The 20,829-nt window shown below is 48.3% G+C and overlaps 1 protein-coding gene across 4 annotated transcripts in view; it reads right to left on the bottom strand.

The window, feature by feature from the left end:
• The window catches only part of REC8 (REC8 meiotic recombination protein), a 295,804-nt gene that overhangs the window by 117,055 nt on the left and 157,920 nt on the right, over positions 1–20,829 (bottom strand). For all 4 annotated transcript variants that reach the window (XM_063913650.1, XM_063913647.1, XM_063913648.1 and 1 more), the window contains 2 exons: positions 13,667–13,754; positions 1,399–1,472 (listed from right to left, as the gene is read on the bottom strand). In XM_063913650.1, coding sequence (XP_063769720.1) covers positions 1,399–1,472; positions 13,667–13,754 — 162 coding nt within the window. The remainder of the gene's footprint in view (positions 1–1,398; positions 1,473–13,666; positions 13,755–20,829) is intronic.

The following is a 20,829-nucleotide window of genomic DNA, read 5'->3' as shown; positions in this document are numbered from 1 at the left end:
AGGAGGTCGAAGTCAAGTTTCTTACGTGGAAGGCTGTCACTTTATTGGCTTTAATTTCTGCTAGTCGTGTGTCGGAGTTGGGGGCTTTGTCCTGTAAAAGCCCAATATTGATCTTCCACGAAGATAGGGCTGAGCTCCGGACACGTCAGTAGTTTTTTCCGAAGGTTGTGTCGGCATTTCATATCAACCAACCTATTGTGGTGCCAGTGGCTACTGACTCCTCAATTTCATCAAAGTCCTTGGATGTTGTAAGGGCTCTGAAAATCTATGTGAAGAGGACTGCTTCTCACAGAAAATCGGACTCTCTGTTTGTCCTGTATGATCCCAAGAAAATTGGGTGTCCTGCTTCTAAGCAGACGATCTCTCGCTGGATTAGGTTCACTATCCAGCATGCGTATTCTACGGCAGGATTGCAATGTCCTACATCTGTCAAGTCCCACTCTACTCGTAAGGTGGGGTCCTCCTGGGCGGCTGCCCGGGGTGTCTCGGCTTTACAACTTTGCCGAGCTGCAACTTGGTCTGGGTCGAACACGTTTGCAAAGTACTACAAGTTCGATACTTTGGTCTCTGATGATCTGAAGTTCAGTAAATCAGTTCTGCAGGAACCTCCGCGCTCTCCCTCCCGTTCTGGGAGCTTTGGTACATCCCCATGGTACTAATGTGGACCCCAGCATCCTCTAGGACGTAAGAGAAAATAGGATTTTGGTTACCTACCGGTAAATCCTTTTCTCGTAGTCCGTAGAGGATGCTGGGCGCCCACCCAGCGCTTGGTTTTTCCTGCTATTGTTATTTGGTTCAGTATAACTTCGTTTTAGTTGAGTACTGCATTGTTACTTGGTAAGTAATGTTTCAGCAGTTGCTGAGTTTTCAAGCTACGTTAGCTTGATGTGCCTTGTATGTGTGAGCTGGTATGAATCTCACCACTATCTGTGTTAAATCCTTCTCTCGAAGATCTCCGTCTCCTCGGGCACAGTTTCTAGACTGAGTCTGGTAGGATGGGCATAGAGGGAGGAGCCAGCCCACACTCCCAAACTCTTAAAGTGCCAATGGCTCCTGGTGGACCCGTCTATACCCCATGGTACTAATGTGGACCCCAGCATCCTCTACGGACTACTAGAAAAGGATTTACCGGTAGGTAACCAAAATCCTATATTTTTCTACAAGATCTTGTTCACCCTCCTATCATCTCAGATCAGTTACAAACAATACTGGGCTTTGGCTATTATTGATATAAGACACTACCCAATTGACAGAGTGGTGGGATGCCACCCTCTGAATGGACTCATTCATTAAAGTTTAGTTGAACACCAAAAATAATATAAATATATACACAGTAATCTGCATCAATTAAGTAAAGTGTCAAATGCTTCCACTTGGTTTAGAACTAGTTCCAGTCACCTCTACTAACTGCAGAAGAACAGGCTCCACTTCTCGCATTGTTATAATCTCTGGAGATGTCAGGTGATCAGTGTCTAATGACAAGGAAAAAAGATATAAGAACAAAATCTAAAAATGAAAATAGTGAATCACAGCACCTTAAATAATAAAATAAGAATTTACTTACCGATAATTCTATTTCTCGGAGTCCGTAGTGGATGCTGGGGTTCCTGAAAGGACCATGGGGAATAGCGGCTCCGCAGGAGACAGGGCACAAAAGTTAAGCTTTAGGATCAGGTGGTGTGCACTGGCTCCTCCCCCTATGACCCTCCTCCAAGCCTCAGTTAGGATACTGTGCCCGGACGAGCGTACATAATAAGGAAGGATTTTGAATCCCGGGTAAGACTCATACCAGCCACACCAATCACACTGTACAACCTGTGATCTGAACCCAGTTAACAGTATGAGAACAGAGGAGCCTCTGAAAGATGGCTCACTACAACAATAACCCGATTTAGTTAACAATAACTATGTACAAGTATTGCAGATAATCCGCACTTGGGATGGGCGCCCAGCATCCACTACGGACTCCGAGAAATAGAATTATCGGTAAGTAAATTCTTATTTTCTCTATCGTCCTAGTGGATGCTGGGGTTCCTGAAAGGACCATGGGGATTATACCAAAGCTCCCAAACGGGCGGGAGAGTGCGGATGACTCTGCAGCACCGAATGAGAGAACTCCAGGTCCTCCTTAGCCAGGGTATCAAATTTGTAGGATTTTACAAACGTGTTCTCCCCCGACCACGTAGCCGCTCGGCAAAGTTGTAAAGCCGAGACCCCTCGGGCAGCCGCCCAAGATGAGCCCACCTTCCTTGTGGAATGGGCATTTACATATTTTTGGCTGTGGCAAGCCTGCCACAGAAAGTGCAAGCTGAATTGTACTACAAATCCAACGAGCAATAGTCTGCTTAGAAGCAGGGGCACCCAGCTTGTTGGGTGCATACAGGATAAAACAGCAAGTCAGATTTCCTGACTCCAGCCGACCTGGAAAACTATATTTTCAGGGCCCTGACAACATCCAGCAACTTGGAGTCCTCCAAGTCCCTAGTAGCCGCAGGTACCACAATAAGCTGGTTCAGGTAAAACGCTGACACCACCTTAGGGATAAACTGGGGACGAGTCCGCAGCTTTGCTCTGTCCGAATGGACAATCAGATATGGCTTTGTGAGACAAAGCCGCCAATTTTGACACTCGCCTGGCCGAGGCCAGGACCAACCGCATGTTCACTTTCCATGTGAGATATATCAAATCCACAGATTTGAGTGGTTTAAACCAATGTGATTTTTGAAATCCCCAAAACTACGTTGAGATCCCCCAGTGCCACTGGAGACATCAAAAGGGGTTGTATATGCAGTACTCCCTTGACAAACTTCTGGACTTCAGGAACTGAAGCCAATTCTTTCTGGAAGAAAATCGACAGGCCGAAATTTGAACCTTAATGGACCCCAATTTGAGGCCCATAGACACTCCTGTTTGCAGGAAATATAGGAATTAACCTAGTTGAAATTCTTCCGTGGAGCCTTCCTGGCCTCACACCATGGAACATATTTTCACCTAAACTGTGATAATGTTGTGCGGTCACCTCCTTCCTGGCTCTGACCAGGGTAGGGATGACCTCTTCCGGAATGCCTTTTTCCCTTAGGATCCGGCGTTCACCCGCCCCTGCGTCAACGCAGCTGCGGTAAGTCTTGGAACAGACATGATTCTTGCTGAATCAAGACCCTTCTTATCTCTTGAAGTTCCGGTTACCAAGTCCTTCTTGGCCAAACCGGAGCCACGAGTATAATTCTTACTCCTCTCCTTCCTATAATTCTCAATACCCTGGGTATGAGAGGCAGAGGAGGGAACACATACCCGACTGGTACACCCACGGTGTTACCAGAGCGACCCAGCTATTGCCTGAGGGTCTCTTGACCTGGCGCTTCAGGTGGGACGCCATCTTATGACCACCTTTGGTCTTTCCCACGGTTTACAATCATGTGGAAACTTCCAGATGAAGTTCCCACTTTTCCGAGTGGAATTCATTCCTGCTGAGGAAATTCAGTTTTCCACTCCCGGAATGAACACTGCTGACAGTGTTATCACATGATTTTTTGCTCAGCGAAAAGTTCTTGCTGTCATTGCCCTCCTGCTTCTTGTGCCGCCCCGTCTGTTTACGTGGGCGACTGCCATGATGATGTCCGACCAGATCAGCACCGACTGACTTTGAAGCAGAGGTCTTCCTAGGCTCAGAGCATTGGAAATTGCTCTTAGCTCCAGTATATTCATGTGGAGAAAAGTCTCCAGACTTGACCACATTCCTTGGAAATTTCTTCCCTGTGTGACTGCTTCCCAGCCTCTCAGGCTGGCATCCGTGGTCACCAGAACACAGTCCTGAATGCTGAATGTGCTGTCCTCTAGAAGATGAGCACTCTGCAGCCCCCACAGAAGAGACACCCTTGTCCTTGGAGACAGGATTATCTGCTGATGCATCTGAAGATGCGATCCGGACCATTCGTCCAGCAAATCCCCCTGAAATTTTTTTGCGTGAGATCTGCCGAATGGAATTGCTTCGTAAGAAGCCACCATTTTTCCCAGGACTCCTGTGCATTGATGCACTGATACTTGGCCTGGTTTTAGGAGGTTTCTGACTAGTTCGGATAGCTCCCTGGCTTTCTCCTCCAGGAGAAACACCTTTTTCTGGACTATGCCCAGAATCATTCCTAGGAACAGCAGACGTATCGTCGGAAAAACGCTGCGATTTTTGGAATATTTAGAATCCACTCGTGCTGTCATAGAACTACTTTAGATAGTGCTATTCCGACCTCCAACTGTTCTCTGGACCTTTCCCTTTTCAGGATATCGTCCAAGTAAGGGATAATTAAGATGCCCTTTTCTTTGAAGAGAATCATCTTTTCGGCCATTACCTTGGTAAAGGCCCGGGGTGCCGTGGATAATTCAACGGCAGCGTCAGAAACTGATATTGACAGTTCTGTACCACGAACCATAGGTACCCTTGTTGAGAAGGGCAAATTTGGACATGGAGGTAATCCTTGATGTCCAGGGACACCATATAGTCCCCTTTTTTCCGGTTCGCTATCACTGTCTGAGTGACTCCATCTTGATTTGAACCTTTGTATGTAAGTGTTCAAAAATTTCAGATTTAGAATATGTCTCACCAAGCCGTCTGGCTTCAGTACCACAATACAGTGTGGAAGACTAATACCCTTTTCCTTGATTGTAGGAGGGGTACTTTGATTATCACCTGCTGGAAATACAGCTTGTGAATTTTTTTCCAATACTGCCTCCCTGTCGGAGGGAGCCTTTGGTAAAGCAGACTTCAGGAACCTGCGAGGAAAAGATGTCTCGAATCTCCAAACTGTACCCCTGGGATAATACTTTGTACGATCTAGGGGTCAACTTGCGAGTGATCCCACTGCACGCTGAGACTCTTGAGACGACCCCCCACCTCACCTGAGTCAGCTTGCACGGCCCCAGCGTCCTGCTGAGGACTTGGCAGACTCGGTGGAGGGCTTCTGTTCCTGGAAAGGGGCTGCCTTCTGCAGTCTACTTCCCTTTCCTCTATGTCTGGGCAGATATGACTGGCCTTTTGCCCGCATGCCCTTATGGGAACGGAAGGATTGAGGCTGAAAAGACAGTGTCTTTTTCTGCTGAGATGTGACTTGGGGTAAAAAGGTTGGATTTCCCAGCTGTTGCCGTGGCCCCCAGGTCCGATGGACCGACCCCAAGTACCTACTCTCCTTTATACGACCATACTTTCATGTGCCGTATGGGATCTGCATCACCTGACCACTGTCGTGTCCATAACATCTTCTGGCAGATATGGACAACGCACTTATCTTGATGCCAGAGTGCAAATATCCCTCTGTGCATCTCGCATATATATATATATATATATAGACTGCATCCTATTAAATGCTCTATATCACTAAAATATTTTCAGTCAGGGAATCCGACCAAGCCAACCCAGCACTGCATTTCCAGGCTGAGGCGATCGCTGGTCGCAGTATAACCACCGTATGTGTGTATATACTTTTTAGGATATTACTCCAGCTTCATATCAGCTGGCTCCTTGAGGGCGGCTTTTATCTGATTCAGGAAAAACTACGGTAGTTTTTTCACTGCCACATAATACCCATCTTTGTGGTACTTGTAGTATCAGAAATATGTAACACCTCCTTCATTGCCCTTAACGTGTGGCCCTAATGAGGAATACGTTTGTTTATTCACCGTCGACACTGGATTCAGTGTCCGTGTCTGTGTCGACCGACTAAGGTAAACGGGCGTTTTAAACCCCTGACGGTGTTTTTGAGACGTCTGGACCGGTACTAATTGTTTGTCGGCCGTCTCATGTCGTCAACCGACCTTGCAGCGTGTTGACATTATCACGTAATTCCCTAAATAAGCCATCCATTCCGGTGTCGACTCCCTAGAGAGTGACATCACCATTACAGGCAATTGCTCCGCCTCCTCACCAACATCGTCCTCATACATGTCGACACACACGTACCGACACACAGCACACACACAGGGAATGCTCTGATAGAGGACAGGACCCACTAGCCCTTTGGAGAGACAGAGGGAGAGTTTGCCAGCACACACCAAAAACGCTATAATTATATAGGGACAACCTTATATAAGTGTTTTCCCTTATAGCATCTTTATATATATGTCTAACGCCAAATTAGTGCCCCCCCTCTCTGTTTTAACCCTGTTTCTGTAGTGCAGTGCAGGGGAGAGCCTGGGAGCCTTCCCTCCAGCCTTTCTGTGAGGGAAAATGGCGCTGTGTGCTGAGGAGATAGGCCACGCCCCCTTTTCGGCGGGCTCGTCTCCCGCTCTTCAACGGATTCTGGCAGGGGTTAAATATCTCCATATAGCTCCCGGAGGCTATATGTGAGGTATTTTTTGCCAAATAACAGGTTTCCATTGCTGCCCAGGGCGCCCCCCCCCCAGCGCCCTGCACCCTCAGTGACTGCCGTGTGAAGTGTGCTGAGAGCAATGGCGCACAGCTGCAGTGCTGTGCGCTACCTTAAGAAGACTGAAGAGTCTTCTGCCGCCGATTTCTGGACCTCTTCTCTTTTCGGCATCTGCAAGGGGGCCGGCGGCGCGGCTCCGGTGACCCATCCAGGCTGTACCTGTGATCGTCCCTCTGGAGCTAATGTCCAGTAGCCTAAGAAGCCAATCCATCCTGCACGCAGGTGAGTTCACTTCTTCTCCCCTAAGTCCCTCGATGCAGTGATCCTGTTGCCAGCAGGACTCACTGTAAAATAAAAAACCTAAAACTAAACTTTTCTAAGCAGCTCTTTAGGAGAGCCACCTAGATTGCACCCTTCTCGGCCGGGCACAAAAACCTAACTGAGGCTTGGAGGAGGGTCATAGGGGGAGGAGCCAGTGCACACCACCTGATCCTAAAGCTTAACTTTTGTGCCCTGTCTCCTGCGGAGCCGCTATTCCCCATGGTCCTTTCAGGAACCCCAGCATCCACTAGGACGATGGAGAAAATGGGTTATGGGTGAGTGCATAAATCAGAGGAATTATTGATATGACCTACTGGTGTAGAACCTGGATGGATTCACTAGCGGAAAGTGAAACAGAGGTTAGTCCATACAGAAGGTACTTAACTAGACTTGCAGGTTTATCAGTAACAGCGGTAACACACAGTGATACAGGGTAACAGAGATAATGGCTGTGTAAGTGGTAATGCAGGGTAACAGATCTCACCTGGAGGAGCTAAGTACTGCAAATGTGTGCAGTAGTGTGTCACGCTAATATAGTAGTATGTTCCAGGTCATGAATGCGCACTGATGTAATCCCACCAGGGTCACTGCTCAGAGAGAGGAGGAAACAGTGCAGGAGCGCACTACACTCTCTAACAAGAATGAGTGGTTCCATCTGGGAAAAGTCTATGTACGCAAAATGAAAGCGATGCAAGTGCTTGTGAATACTAATGTAAATACTGCTAAATGCCATTTTTTTTAATTACTAGGATTAATGAGTGAAATACCATCATATGAAAAATAAGATTTTACTCACCGGTAAATCTATTTCTCGTAGTCCGTAGTGGATGCTGGGGACTCCGTAAGGACCATAGGGAATAGACGGGCTCTGCAGAAGACTGGGCACTCTAAGAAAAATTTAGTACTACTGGTGTGCACTGGCTCCTCCCTCTATGCCCCTCCTCCAGACCTCAGTTAAGGAAACTGTGCCCGGAAGAGCTGACATTACAAGGAAAGGATTTTGGAATCCAGGGTAAGACTCATACTAGCCACACCAATCACACCGTATAACTTGTGATAACATACCCAGTTAACAGTATGAACAACAACAGAGCATCAACCACGGATGCCAACATAACATAACCCTTTATTAAGCAATAACTATATACACGTATTGCAGAAAGTCCGCACTTGGGACGGGCGCCCAGCATCCACTACGGACTACGAGAAATAGATTTACCGGTGAGTAAAATCTTATTTTCTCTAACGTCTTAGTGGATGCTGGGGACTCCGTAAGGACCATGGGGATTATACCAAAGCTCCCAAACGGGCGGGAGAGTGCGGATGACTCTGCAGCACCGAATGGGCAAACACAAGGTCCTCCTCAGCCAGGGTATCAAACTTGTAGAAGTTTGCAAAGGTGTTTGAACCCGACCAAGTAGCTGCTCGGCAAAGCTGTAATGACGAGACCCCTCGGGCAGCCGCCCAAGAAGAGCCCACTTTCCTTGTGGAATGGGCTTTTACTGATTTTGGATGCGGCAATCCCGCCGCAGAATGAGCCTGCTGAATCGTGTTACAGATCCAGCGAGCAATAGTTTGCTTTGAAGCAGGAGCACCCAGCTTGTTGGATGCATACAGGATAAACAGCGAGTCAGTTTTCCTGACTCCAGCCGTTCTTGCCACATAAATCTTCAAAGCCCTGACTACATCAAGCAACTTGGAATCCTCCAAGTCACGAGTAGCCGCAGGCACCACAATAGGTTGGTTCAAATGAAAAGATGACACCACCTTCGGCAGAAATTGTGGACGAGTCCGTAATTCTGCCCTGTCCATATGGAAAACCAGATAGGGGCTTTTACATGACAAAGCCGCCAATTCTGACACACGCCTAGCCGAAGCTAAGGCCAATAGCATGACCACCTTCCACGTGAGATACTTTAGCTCCACGGTCTTAAGTGGCTCAAACCAGTGGGATTTCAGGAAACCCAACACCACGTTGAGATCCCAAGGTGCCACTGGTGGCACAAAAGGGGGCTGAATATGCAGCACTCCCTTAACAAACGTCTGAACCTCAGGAAGAGAAGCCAGTTCTTTTTGAAAGAAAATGGATAGGGCTGAAATCTGGACCTTTATGGACCCCAATTTCAAGCCCATAGTCACTCCTGACTGTAGGAAGTGCAGGAACAGGCCCAGCTGGAATTCCTCTGTAGGGGCCTTCCTGGCCTCACACCAAGCAACATATTTTCGCCATATACGGTGATAGTGTTTTGCTGTCACGTCCTTCCTAGCCATTATTAGCGTAGGAATAACTTCCTCCGGAATGCCTTTTTCCGCTAGGATCCACGTTCAACCGCCATGCCGTCAAACGCAGCCGCGGTAAGTCTTGGAACAGACAGGGCCCCTGTTGCAACAGGTCCTGTCTTGGCCAATCCGGAACAATGAGTATTGTTCTCACTCCTCTTTTTCTTACGATTCTCAGCACCTTGGGTATGAGAGGAAGAGGAGGAAATACATAGACCGACTGGAACACCCACGGTGTCACTAGTGCGTCCACAGCTATCGCCTGAGGGTCCCTTGACCTGGTGCAATACCTTTTTAGCTTTTTGTTGAGGCGGGATGCCATCATGTCCACCTGTGGCAGTTCCCATCGATTTGTAATCTGCGTGAAGACTTCTTGATGAAGTCCCCACTCTCCCGGGTGGAGGTCGTGCCTGCTGAGGAAGTCTGCTTCCCAGTTGTCCACTCCCGGAATGAACACTGCTGACAGTGCTTGCACGTGATTCTCCGCCCAACGAAGAATCCTGGTGGCTTCCGCCATCGCCACCCTGCTTCTTGTGCCGCCCTGGCGGTTTACATGAGCCACTGCGGTGATGTTGTCTGACTGAATCAGCACCGGTTAGTTGCGAAGCAGAGGCTCCGCTTGACTCAGGGCGTTGTATATAGCTCTTAGTTCCAGGATATTTATGTGCAGACAAGCCTCCTGACTTGACCACAACCCTTGGAAGTTTCTTCCCTTAGGGACTGCCCCCCATCCTCGGAGGCTCGCATCCGTGGTCACCAGGACCCAGTCCTGTATGCCGAACCTGCGGCCCTCGAGAAGGTGAGCACTCTGCAGCCACCACAGAAGAGACACCCTGGCCCTGGAGGGACAGGGTGATCAGCCGATGCATCTGAAGATGCCATCCGGACCACTTGTCCAACAGATCCCACTGAAAGATCCTCGCATGGAACCTGCCGAAGGGAATGGCTTCGTATGATGCCACCATCTTTCCCAGGACTCGCGTGCAGTGATGCACCGACACCTGTTTTGGTTTTAAGAGATCTCTGACTAGAGTCACGAGCTCCTGAGCCTTCTCCGCCGGGAGAAACACCTTCTTCTGGTCTGTGTCCAGAATCATGCCCAGAAAAGGCAGATGCGTCGTAGGAATCAGCTGCGACTTTGGGATATTCAGAATCCAGCCGTGCTGTTGCAACACTTCCTGAGAGTGTGCTACGCTGATCAGCAACTGCTCTCTGGACCTCGCCTTTATGAGGAGATCGTCCAAGTATGGGATAATTGTGACTCCTTGCTTTCGAAGGAGCACAATCATTTCCGCCATTACCTTGGTGAATATTCTCGGTGCCGTGGACAGCCCAAACGGCAACGTCTGGAATTGGTAATGAAAGTCCTGTACCACAAATCTGAGGTACTCCTGATGAGGTGGATAAATGAGGACATGCAAGTAAGAATCCTTGATGTCCAGAGACACCATAAAATCCCCCTCTTCCAGGCTTACAATGACCGCTCTGAGCGATTCCATTTTGAACTTGAATCTTTTCAGATAAATGTTCAGGGACTTTAAATTCAATATGGGTCTGACTGAACCGTCCGGTTTCGGTACCACAAACATTGTGGAATAGTAACCCTTTCCCTGTTGAAGGAGGGGAACCTTTACCACCACCTGCTGGAGATATAACTTGTGAATTGCCACTAACACTACCTCCCTTTCCATGGGGGAAGCTGGCAGGGCCGATTTGAGGTAACGGTGAGGGGGCATCACTTCGAATTCCAGCTTGTATCCCTGAGACACAATCTGTATAGCCCAGGGATCCACCTGTGAGCGAACCCACTGGTGGCTGAAATGTCAGAGACGCGCCCCCACCGCTCCTGGCTCCACCTGTGGAGCCCCAGCGTCATGCGGTGGATTTAGTGGAAGCCGGGGAGGACTTCTATTCCTGGGAACTAGCTGTATGGTGCAGCTTCTTTCCTCTACCCCTGCCTCTGGCAAGAAAGGATGCACCTCTGACTTTCTTGCTTTTTTGTGATCGAAAGGACTGCATTTGGTAATACGGTGCTTTCTTAGGCTGTGAGGGAATATATGGCAAAAAATTTGACTTCCTAGCCGTAGCTGTGGAAACTAGGTCCGAGAGACCGTCCCCAAACAATGCCTCACCCTTGTAAGGTAAAACCTCCATGTGCTTTTTAGAGTCGGCATCACCTGTCCATTGCCGAGTCCACAGGACCCTTCTGGCAGAAATTGACATTGCATTTATTCTAGAGCCCAGTAGGCATATGTCCCTCTGGGCATCCCTCATATATAGGACAGCGTCTTTTATATGCCCCAGGGTCAGTAAAATAGTATCCTTGTCCAAGGTATCCAGTTCCTCAGACAGATTATCTGTCCATGCTGCTACAGCACTACACATCCAGGCCGACGCAATTGCCTGCCTCAGTAGAGTACCTGAATGTGTATAAACAGACTTCAGGATACTTTCCTGCTTCCTATCCGCAGGATCCTTTAGGGAGGCCGTATCCTGTGACGGCAGGGCCACCTTCTTAGATAAGCGTGTCAGAGCTTTGTCTACCCTAGGGGAGGATTCCCAGCGCATCCTGTCCGTTGGCGGGAAAGGGTACGCCATAAGTAACCTTTTGGAAATCAGCACTTTCCTATCAGGAGAATGCCACGCTTTTTCACATAACTCATTTAACTCATGTGAAGGGGGAAAAGTCACCTCTTGCTTTTTCTCCCCAAACATATAAACCCTCTTGTCAGGGACAGGGTTTACCTCTGATATGTGCAATACATCCTTCATTGCTATAATCATGTAGCGGATGGCTTTAGCCATTTTAGGCTGCAATTTTGCATCATCGCCATCGACACTGGAGTCAGAATCCGTGTCGATATCTGTGTCAACAATTTGGGATAGTGGGCGCTTCTGAGACCCTGACGGCCTCTGCGCTGTAGGATCAGGCATGGGCTGAGACCCCGACTGTCCCAAGGTTTCTGCTTTATCCAACCTTTTATGCAAGGAGTTTACATTATCATTTAACACCTTCCACATATCCATCCAATCAGGTGTCGGCGCCGTCGGCGGAGACACCTCATTCATCTGCACCTGCTCTGCCTCCACATAGCCCTCCTCGTCAAACATGTCGACACAAGCGTACCAACACACCACACACACAGGGGATGCTCTATATGAGGACAGGACCCCCACAAGGCCTTTTGGAGAGACAGAGAGAGAGTATGCCAGCACACACCCCAGCGCTATATAACCCAGGAATTACACAGTAACTTAGTGTTTACCCAGTAGCTGCTGTATATATGATTAATGTGCTAAATTTATGTGCCCCCCTCTCTTTTTACCCTCTTTCTACCGTGAGTCTGCAGGGGATAGCCTGGGGAGCTTCCTCTCAGCGGAGCTGTGGAGAGAAATTGGCGCTCGTGAGTGCTGAGGAAGAAGCCCCGCCCCCTCAGCGGCGGGCTTCTGTCCCGCGATTTTGTGTAAAAATAATGGCGGGGGCTCATGCATATTACAGTGCCCAGCTGTATATATGCTGCTTTTTGCCAGGAGGTACTCAATTGCTGCCCCGGGCGCCCTCCCCCCCTGCGCCCTGCACCCTGCACCCTACAGTGACCGGAGTGTGTGGGTTAGTGTGGGAGCAATGGCGCACAGCTGCAGTGCTGTACGCTACCTCATATGAAGCCAGGAGTCTTCTGCCGCCGATTTTGACGTCTTCTTGCATCACCCGCCGGCTTCTGTCTTCTGGCTCTGCGAGGGGGACGGCGGCGCGGCTCCGGGAACGGACGACCAAGGTTAAGTTCCTGTGTTCGATCCCTCTGGAGCTAATTGTGTCCACTAGTCTAAGAAGCGCAACCTAGCCGCAGTTAGTAGGTTTGCTTCTCTCCCCTTAGTCCCACGTAGCAGAGAGTCTGTTGCCAGCAGAAGCTCTCTGAAAATAAAAAACCTAACTAAAATACTTTCTTAATAGCAAGCTCAGGAGAGCTCACTAAAATGCACCCAGCTCCTTCCGGGCACAGATTCTAACTGAGGTCTGGAGGAGGGGCATAGAGGGAGGAGCCAGTGCACACCAGTAGTACTAAATCTTTCTTAGAGTGCCCAGTCTCCTGCGGAGCCCGTCTATTCCCCATGGTCCTTACGGAGTCCCCAGCATCCACTAGGACGTTAGAGAAATGTCTTTTCATTATACTATGCCCAGTTATTTTGTAAAACTACCTATTTGCTTAAAATCACGTGTGCCAAACTTGGATAGTGTGATTCTAATGACCATGTTGCTTCACAATCGCCTTGGCCTCTGACTGGTCAACATTAAAAAAAAAAGAAGTTAAGACTCTTGAGAGCTACCTGATTTTTCACTGTCCTGACTCTTAAAACAAAATACTTTTACTCCATGGTCCTGAGTAAAACCATTAATATCAAACGTTATGGAGGCAGAGCAGAAGGTACTTTTTACTTTCTTCAGCAAAGGACCCCAAATAACCAGGATATACTTTTCAAAATGCACACTCTAGATCCATAGTATTTCCATTTAATTATTGGGCTTGGTATTAGCATATTATGCTATAATATTTTATTCAAATATATCTGCTAGCAAATTAGATCAAATATATAAAATTGAAATATGATCAGAGATCATTGGGACCTAACACACATGGTGCAAATCTACCATCTAAAAGTCACATGGTTGATGTGTCGTACATTAATCACACTTATGCGTCCCTTCATCTCACCGTCTCTGTCTCTTACTCTCCCATGTCTTGGAGGGGTCTTCTCTAATCTGACAATCTCAGGACCTGAAGTCTCCAGAAGCACGCAAATCTGTTTCAAATAAATAGAGGACATCATATATCCTCTGTTCTGACATGTAGCATCGGATTTACATTCTTTCATAAGTAAGACAAACTGGTCCATGAGTGCAGGTATGAATCAAAGCATCCTATGTAATATTACATATATCTAATTATGGAGAATCTGGATATTATTATTATTATTATTATCCTTTATTTATATGGCGCCACAAGGGTTCCGCAGCGCCCAATTACAGAGTACATAAACAAATAATCAAGCAGGAAAACAGCAACTTACAGTTGACGACAATATAGGCCAAGTACAGGGTAAATAAACATAGTTACATCAGCAGATGACACTGGAATAAGTATCAGGTGACAGAAGACTGCTGGATTTGGTGCAGATGAAGATTATTAAAGTAAGAAAAGGATAAGCACATGAGGGAACAGGCACTGCTTGATTGATTATGTTCAATATACATTGATCATTTTGCCATTTATGATAAGTGAATAAAGTTTCTGTTTAAGTGTACATTACTAGGCCATTTACAAACATGTAGCAACAATACTACTGTATATAACAGAGTAATTAACTAAATATGTATATATATATATATATATATATACACAATTGAGTCACATTTTTATGACCACATCCCACGTCGCAGCGCGTAGCCCATGAAGTACGTCACATGTCATGCACTGGTTTGGTGCATATATAAGCTGTGCGATAGGCCATCTGCTTGTTGCTGTCATGGGTAAAAGGGGCAATTTATCCGAGTTGCAAAAATGGATGATTATCGGCTTTCGGGCCAAGAGTGGCAGTATTTCTGAAACAGCGCAGTTTGTGAACTGTCCCCGTGCTGCTGTGGTGAAGGTGACAGGACAAATGGCATCATTGCAAATAACCGATGTGGAAACTGCAGAGCACCATGTGCCATTGATTGAAACAGTACAGTGGAGTAGCTCACCGTCAAAATTAACCCTGGAGCTACAAGACGTGTGTCTAAAACAACAGTTCAGTCCGTTTAGATACTGTCCATGCTGCACATGGGTGGTCATTCCGAGTTGTTCGCTCGCAAGCTGCTTTTAGCAGCTTTGCACACGCTAAGCCGCCGCCTACTGGGAGTGAATCTTCGCTTATCAAAATTGCGAACGAAAGATTAGCAAAATTGCGAATAGACACTTCTTAGCAGTTTCTGAGTAGCTCCACACTTACTCGGCATCTGCGATCAGTTCAGTGCTTGTCGTTCCTGGTTTGACGTCATAAACACACCCAGCGTTCGCCCAGACACTCCTCCGTTTCTCCAGCCACTCCCGCGTTTTTCCCAGAAACGGTAGCGTTTTTTCACACACTCCCATAAAACGGCCAGTTTCCGCCCAGAAACACCCACTTCCTGTCAATCACACTACGATCACCAGAACGAAGAAAAAACCTCGTAATGCCGTGAGTAAAATACCTAACTGCATAGCAAATTTACTTGGCGCAGTCGCAGTGAGAACATTGCGCATGCGCAGTTAGCGGAAAATCGCTGCGATGCGAAGAAAAATACCGAGCGAACAACTCGGAATGACCCCCATGGTGTATATACACTGTACAGATATACATAATATATATATTGACACATTATTACGGCCACCAGCTAAAAGCCAGAATAACAGCCGTGTGCAGTACGGACAGCAGCAAAGAGGGGTTGGGAGTGACTCAGTATGGTGCTGGTAGGTTGGCACAGGTATATTTTGATGGTGTTTGAGAAAAAGGTTTTTACAAAGATGTAAAAACAGAGAGACTATATGCCTATTCCGGGGCACACTTATAAATTAATTTGTTTAAAAATGTACTTTTATTAAATTGTTTTAAAATACTAGGCTTTATGTGACAAATAGGAGTTAATACTGAAACGAGAAATGCATCTAGCATCAAATTGCTTGTACAATAGCGAAAATAATAAGATTTTACTCACCGGTAAATCTATTTCTCGTAGTCCGTAGTGGATGCTGGGTACTCCGTAAGGACCATGGGGAATAGACGGGCTCCGCAGGAGACTGGGTACTTCTTTAAAGAAAAGATTAGGTACTACATCTGGTGTGCACTGGCTCCTCCCTCTATGCCCCTCCTCCAGACCTCAGTTAGGGAAACTGTGCCCGGAAGAGCTGACATTACAAGGAAAGGATTTGGAATCCAGGGTAAGACTCATACCAGCCACACCAATCACACCGTATAACTCGTGATATGATACCCAGTTAACAGTATGAACAACAACTGAGCCTCATTAAACTGATGGCTCAGAACAAAAAACCCTATAGTTAAGCAATAACTATATACAAGTATTGCAGAATTCCGCACTTGGGACGGGCTCCCAGCATCCACTACGGACTACGAGAAATAGATTTACCGGTGAGTAAAAGCTTATTTTCTCTGACGTCCTAGTGGATGCTGGGTACTCCGTAAGGACCATGGGGATTATACCAAAGCTCCCAAACGGGCGGGAGAGTGCGGATGACTCTGCAGCACCGAATGAGCAAACTCAAGGTCCTCCTCAGCCAGGGTATCAAACTTGTAGAATTGTGCAAACGTGTTTGATCCCGACCAGGTAGCAGCTCGGCAAAGTTGTAAAGCCGAGACCCCTCGGGCAGCCGCCCAAGAAGAGCCCACCTTCCTCGTGGAATGGGCTTTGACTGATTTAGGATGCGGAAGTCCAGCCGCAGAATGTGCAAGTTGAATCGTGCTGCAGATCCAGCGAGCAATAGTCTGCTTAGAAGCAGGAGCACCCAGCTTGTTGGGTGCATGCAGGATAAACAGCGAGTCAGTTTTTCTGACTCCAGCCGTCCTGGAAACATAGATTTTCAGGGCCCGGACTACATCCAGCAACTTGGAAGCCTCCAAGTCCCGAGTAGCCGCAGGCACCACAATAGGTTGGTTCAAATGAAACGCTGATACCACCTTAGGGAGAAATTGGGGACGAGTCCTCAATTCTGCCCTGTCCATATGGAAGATCAGATAGGGACTTTTACATGACAAAGCCGCCAATTCTGACACACGCCTAGCCGAAGCCAAGGCCAAAAGCATGACCACTTTCCACGTGAGATATTTCAACTCCACGGTCTGAAGTGGCTCAAACCAATGTGACTTTAGGAAATCCAACACAACGTTGAGATCCCAAGGTGCCACTGGAGGCACAAAAGGGGGCTGAATATGCAGCACTCCCTTAACAAACGTCTGAACTTCAGGCAGTGAAGCCAGTTCTTTTTGTGATAATGTTTTGCTGTCACATCCTTCCTAGCTTTTATCAGCGTAGGAATGACTTCAACCGGAATGCCCTTTTCCATCAGGATCCGGCGTTCAACCGCCATGCCGTCAAACGCAGCCGCGGTAAGTCTTGGAACAGACAGGGCCCCTGCTGTAACAGGTCCTGTCTGAGAGGCAGAGGCCATGGGTCCTCTGAGATCATTTCTTGAAGTTCTGGGTACCAAGTTCTTCTTGGCCAATCCGGAACGATGAGTATAGTTCTTACTCCTCTCTTTCTTACTATCCTCAATACCTTGGGTATGAGAGGAAGAGGAGGGAACACATAAACCGACTGGTACACCCACGGTGTCACTAGTGCGTCCACAGCTATCGCCTGAGGGTCCCTTGACCTGGCGCAATATTTTTTTAGCTTTTTGTTGAGGCGGGACGCCATCATGTCCACCTGTGGCCGTTCCCAACGGTTTACAATCTGCGTGAAGACTTCTGGATGAAGTCCCCACTCTCGCGGGTGGAGGTCGTGCCTTCTGAGGAAGTCTGCTTCCCAGTTGTCCACTCCCGGAATGAACACTGCTGACAGTGCTATCACGTGATTTTCCGCCCATCGGAGAATCCTTGTGGCTTCTGCCATCGCCGTGATGTTGTCTGACTGAATCAGCTGGTTTTGAAGCAGGGGTTTTGCCTGACTTAGGGCATTGTAAATGGCCCTTAGTTCCAGAATATTTATGTGTAGGGAAGCCTCCTGACTCGACCATTGTCCTTGGAAGTTTCTTCCCTGAGTGACTGCCCCCCAACCTCGGAGGCTTGCATCCGTGGTCACCAGGACCCAGTCCTGTATGCCGAATCTGCGGCCCTCGAGAAGATGAGCACTCTGCAGCCACCACAGCAGAGACACCCTGGCCCTCGGGGACAGGTTGATCAGCCGATGCATCTGAAGATGCGATCCGGACCACTTGTCTAACAGATCCCACTGAAAGATCCTTGCATGGAACCTGCCGAATGGAATTGCCTCGTAAGAAGCTACCATCTTTCCCACGACTCGCGTGCAGTGATGCACCGACACCTGTTTTGGTTCCAGGAGGTCTCTGACCAGAGATGACAACTCCTTGGCCTTCTCCTCCGGGAGAAACACCTTCTTCTGTTCTGTGTCCAGAATCATACCCAGGAACAGCAGACGCGTCGTAGGAACCAGCTGCGACTTTGGGATATTCAGAATCCAGCCGTGCTGTTGTAGCACTTCCTGAGATAGTGCTACTCCGACCAACAACTGCTCCATGGACCTCGCCTTTATAAGGAGATCGTCCAAGTACGGGATAATTATAACTCCCTTCTTTCGAAGGAGTATCATCATTTCGGCCATTACTTTGGTAAATACCCTCGGTGCCGTGGACAGACCAAACGGCAACGTCTGGAATTGGTAATGGCAGTCCTGTACCACAAAACGGAGGTACACCTGGTGAGGTGGGTAAATGGGGACATGTAGGTAAGCATCCTTGATGTCCAGTGATACCATGTAATCCCCCTCTTCCAGGCTTGCAATAACCGCCCTGAGCGATTCCATTTTGAACTTGAACTTCCTTATATAAGTGTTCAAGGATTTCAAATTTAGAATGGGTCTCACCGAACCGTCTGGTTTCGGTACCACAAACATTGTGGAATAGTAACCCCGTCCCTGTTGAAGGAGGGGAACTTTGATTATCACCTGCTGGAGGTACAGCTTGTGAATTGCCGCCAGTACTACCTCCCTGTCCTGGGGAGTAGCTGGCAAGGCTGATTTGAGGTAACGGCGAGGGGGAGATGTCTCGAACTCCAGCTTGTATCCCTGAGATACCACTTGTAGAACCCAGAGATCCACCTGTGAGCGAACCCACTGGTCGCTGAAGTTCCGGAGACGGGCCCCCACCGCACCTGGCTCCACATATGGAGCCCCAGCGTCATGCGGTGGACTTAGTGGAAGCAGGGGAAGATTTTTGTTCTTGGGAACTGGCTGTATGGTGCAGCTTTTTCCCTCTACCCCTGCCTCTGGGCAGAAAGGACGCGCCTCTAACCCGCTTGCCTTTCTGAGGCCGAAAGGACTGTAATACGGTGCTTTCTTAGGCTGTGAGGGAACCTGAGGTAAAAAAGTTGACTTCCCAGCTGTTGCTGTGGATACGAGGTCCGAAAGACCGTCCCCAAACAATTCCTCACCCTTATAAGGCAAAATTTCCATGTGCCTTTTAGAATCAGCATCACCTGTCCACTGCTGAGTCCATAATACTCTCCGGGCAGAAATGGACATTGCATTAATTCTAGATGCCAGCCGGCAAATGTCCCTCTGTGCATCCCTCATATATAAGACTACGTCTTTAATATGCTCTATGGTTAGCAATATAGTGTCCCTGTCAAGGGAATCAATGTTATCAGACAGGGAATCAGACCATGCTGCTGCAGCACTACACATCCATGCTGAAGCAATAGCAGGTCTCAGTATAGTACCTGAGTGTGTATACACAGACTTCAGGATAGCCTCCTGATTTCTATCTGCAGGCTCCTTTAAGGCGGCCGTATCCTGAGAAGGTAGTGCCACCTTTTTTGATAAGCGTGTGAGCGCCTTGTCCACCTTAGGGGATGTCTCCCAGCGTAACCTATCCGTTGGCGGGAAAGGGTACGCCATTAGTAACCGCTTAGAAATTACTAGTTTCTTATCTGGGGAACTCCATGCTTCTTCACACAATTCATTTAACTCATCAGATGGGGGAAAAGTCACTGGCTGCTTTTTCTCCCCAAACATAATACCCTTTTTTGTGGTAACTGGGTTAATGTCAGAAATGTGCAACACATTTTTCATTGCCGTAATCTTGCATCGGATGGCCCTAGTGGATTGTACATTTGTCTCATCCTCGTCGACACTGGAGTCAGACTCCGTGTCGACATCTGTGTCTGCAATCTGAGGTAGCGGGCGTTTTTGAGCCCCTGACGGCCTCTGAGATGCCTGGGCAGGCGCGGGCTGAGATGCCGGCTGTCCCAAAGCTGCGTCATCGAACCTTTTATGCAAGGAGTTGACACTGTCGGTTAATACCTTCCACATATCCATCCACTCAGGTGTCGGCCCCGTCGGGGGTGACATCACACTTATCGGCACCTGCTCCGCCTCCACGTAAGCGTCCTCATCAAACATGTCGACACAGCCGTACCGACACACCGCACACACACAGGGAATGCTCTGACTGAGGACAGGACCCCACAAAGTCCTTTGGGGAGACAGAGAGAGAGTATGCCAGCACACACCAGAGCGCTATATAACAGAGGGATATACACTATACACAAAGTGAATTTTCCCCCTATAGCTGCTTATATCACAATTTGCGCCTAAATTTATGTGCCCCCCCCCTCTCTTTTTTTACCCTTTCTGTAGTGTATACTGCAGGGGAGAGCCTGGGGAGCGTCCTTCCAGCGGAGCTGTGAAGAGAAAATGGCGCTGGCTGTGCTGAGGAAGATAGCCCCGCCCCTTCAGCGGCGGGCTTCTCCCGCTTTTTATAACGTTAATGGCGGGGGTTTCTGCACATATACAGTGTTATACACTGTATTATGTGCTTTTTTGTGCCAAAAGGTATACTAATTGCAGCCCAGGGCGCCCCCCCCCCCAGCGCCCTGCACCCACCAGTGACCGGAGCGTGCGGTGTGCTGTGGGAGCAATGGCGCACAGCTGCAGTGCTGTGCGCTACCTTATTGAAGACCGGAGTCTTCAGCCGCCGATTTTCTCCGGTTTCTTCCGTCTTCTGGCTCTGCAAGGGGGACGGCGGCGCGGCTCTGGGAACGGACGATCGAGGTCGGGCCCTGTGTTCGATCCCTCTGGAGCTAATGGTGTCCAGTAGCCTAG

Source organism: Pseudophryne corroboree, chromosome 1, assembly GCF_028390025.1.
Source record: "Pseudophryne corroboree isolate aPseCor3 chromosome 1, aPseCor3.hap2, whole genome shotgun sequence".
NCBI classification, from domain to species: domain Eukaryota; kingdom Metazoa; phylum Chordata; class Amphibia; order Anura; family Myobatrachidae; genus Pseudophryne; species Pseudophryne corroboree.
Note: the sequence above shows the minus strand (reverse complement) of the source record. Positions and strands in the feature narration are given on the sequence as shown.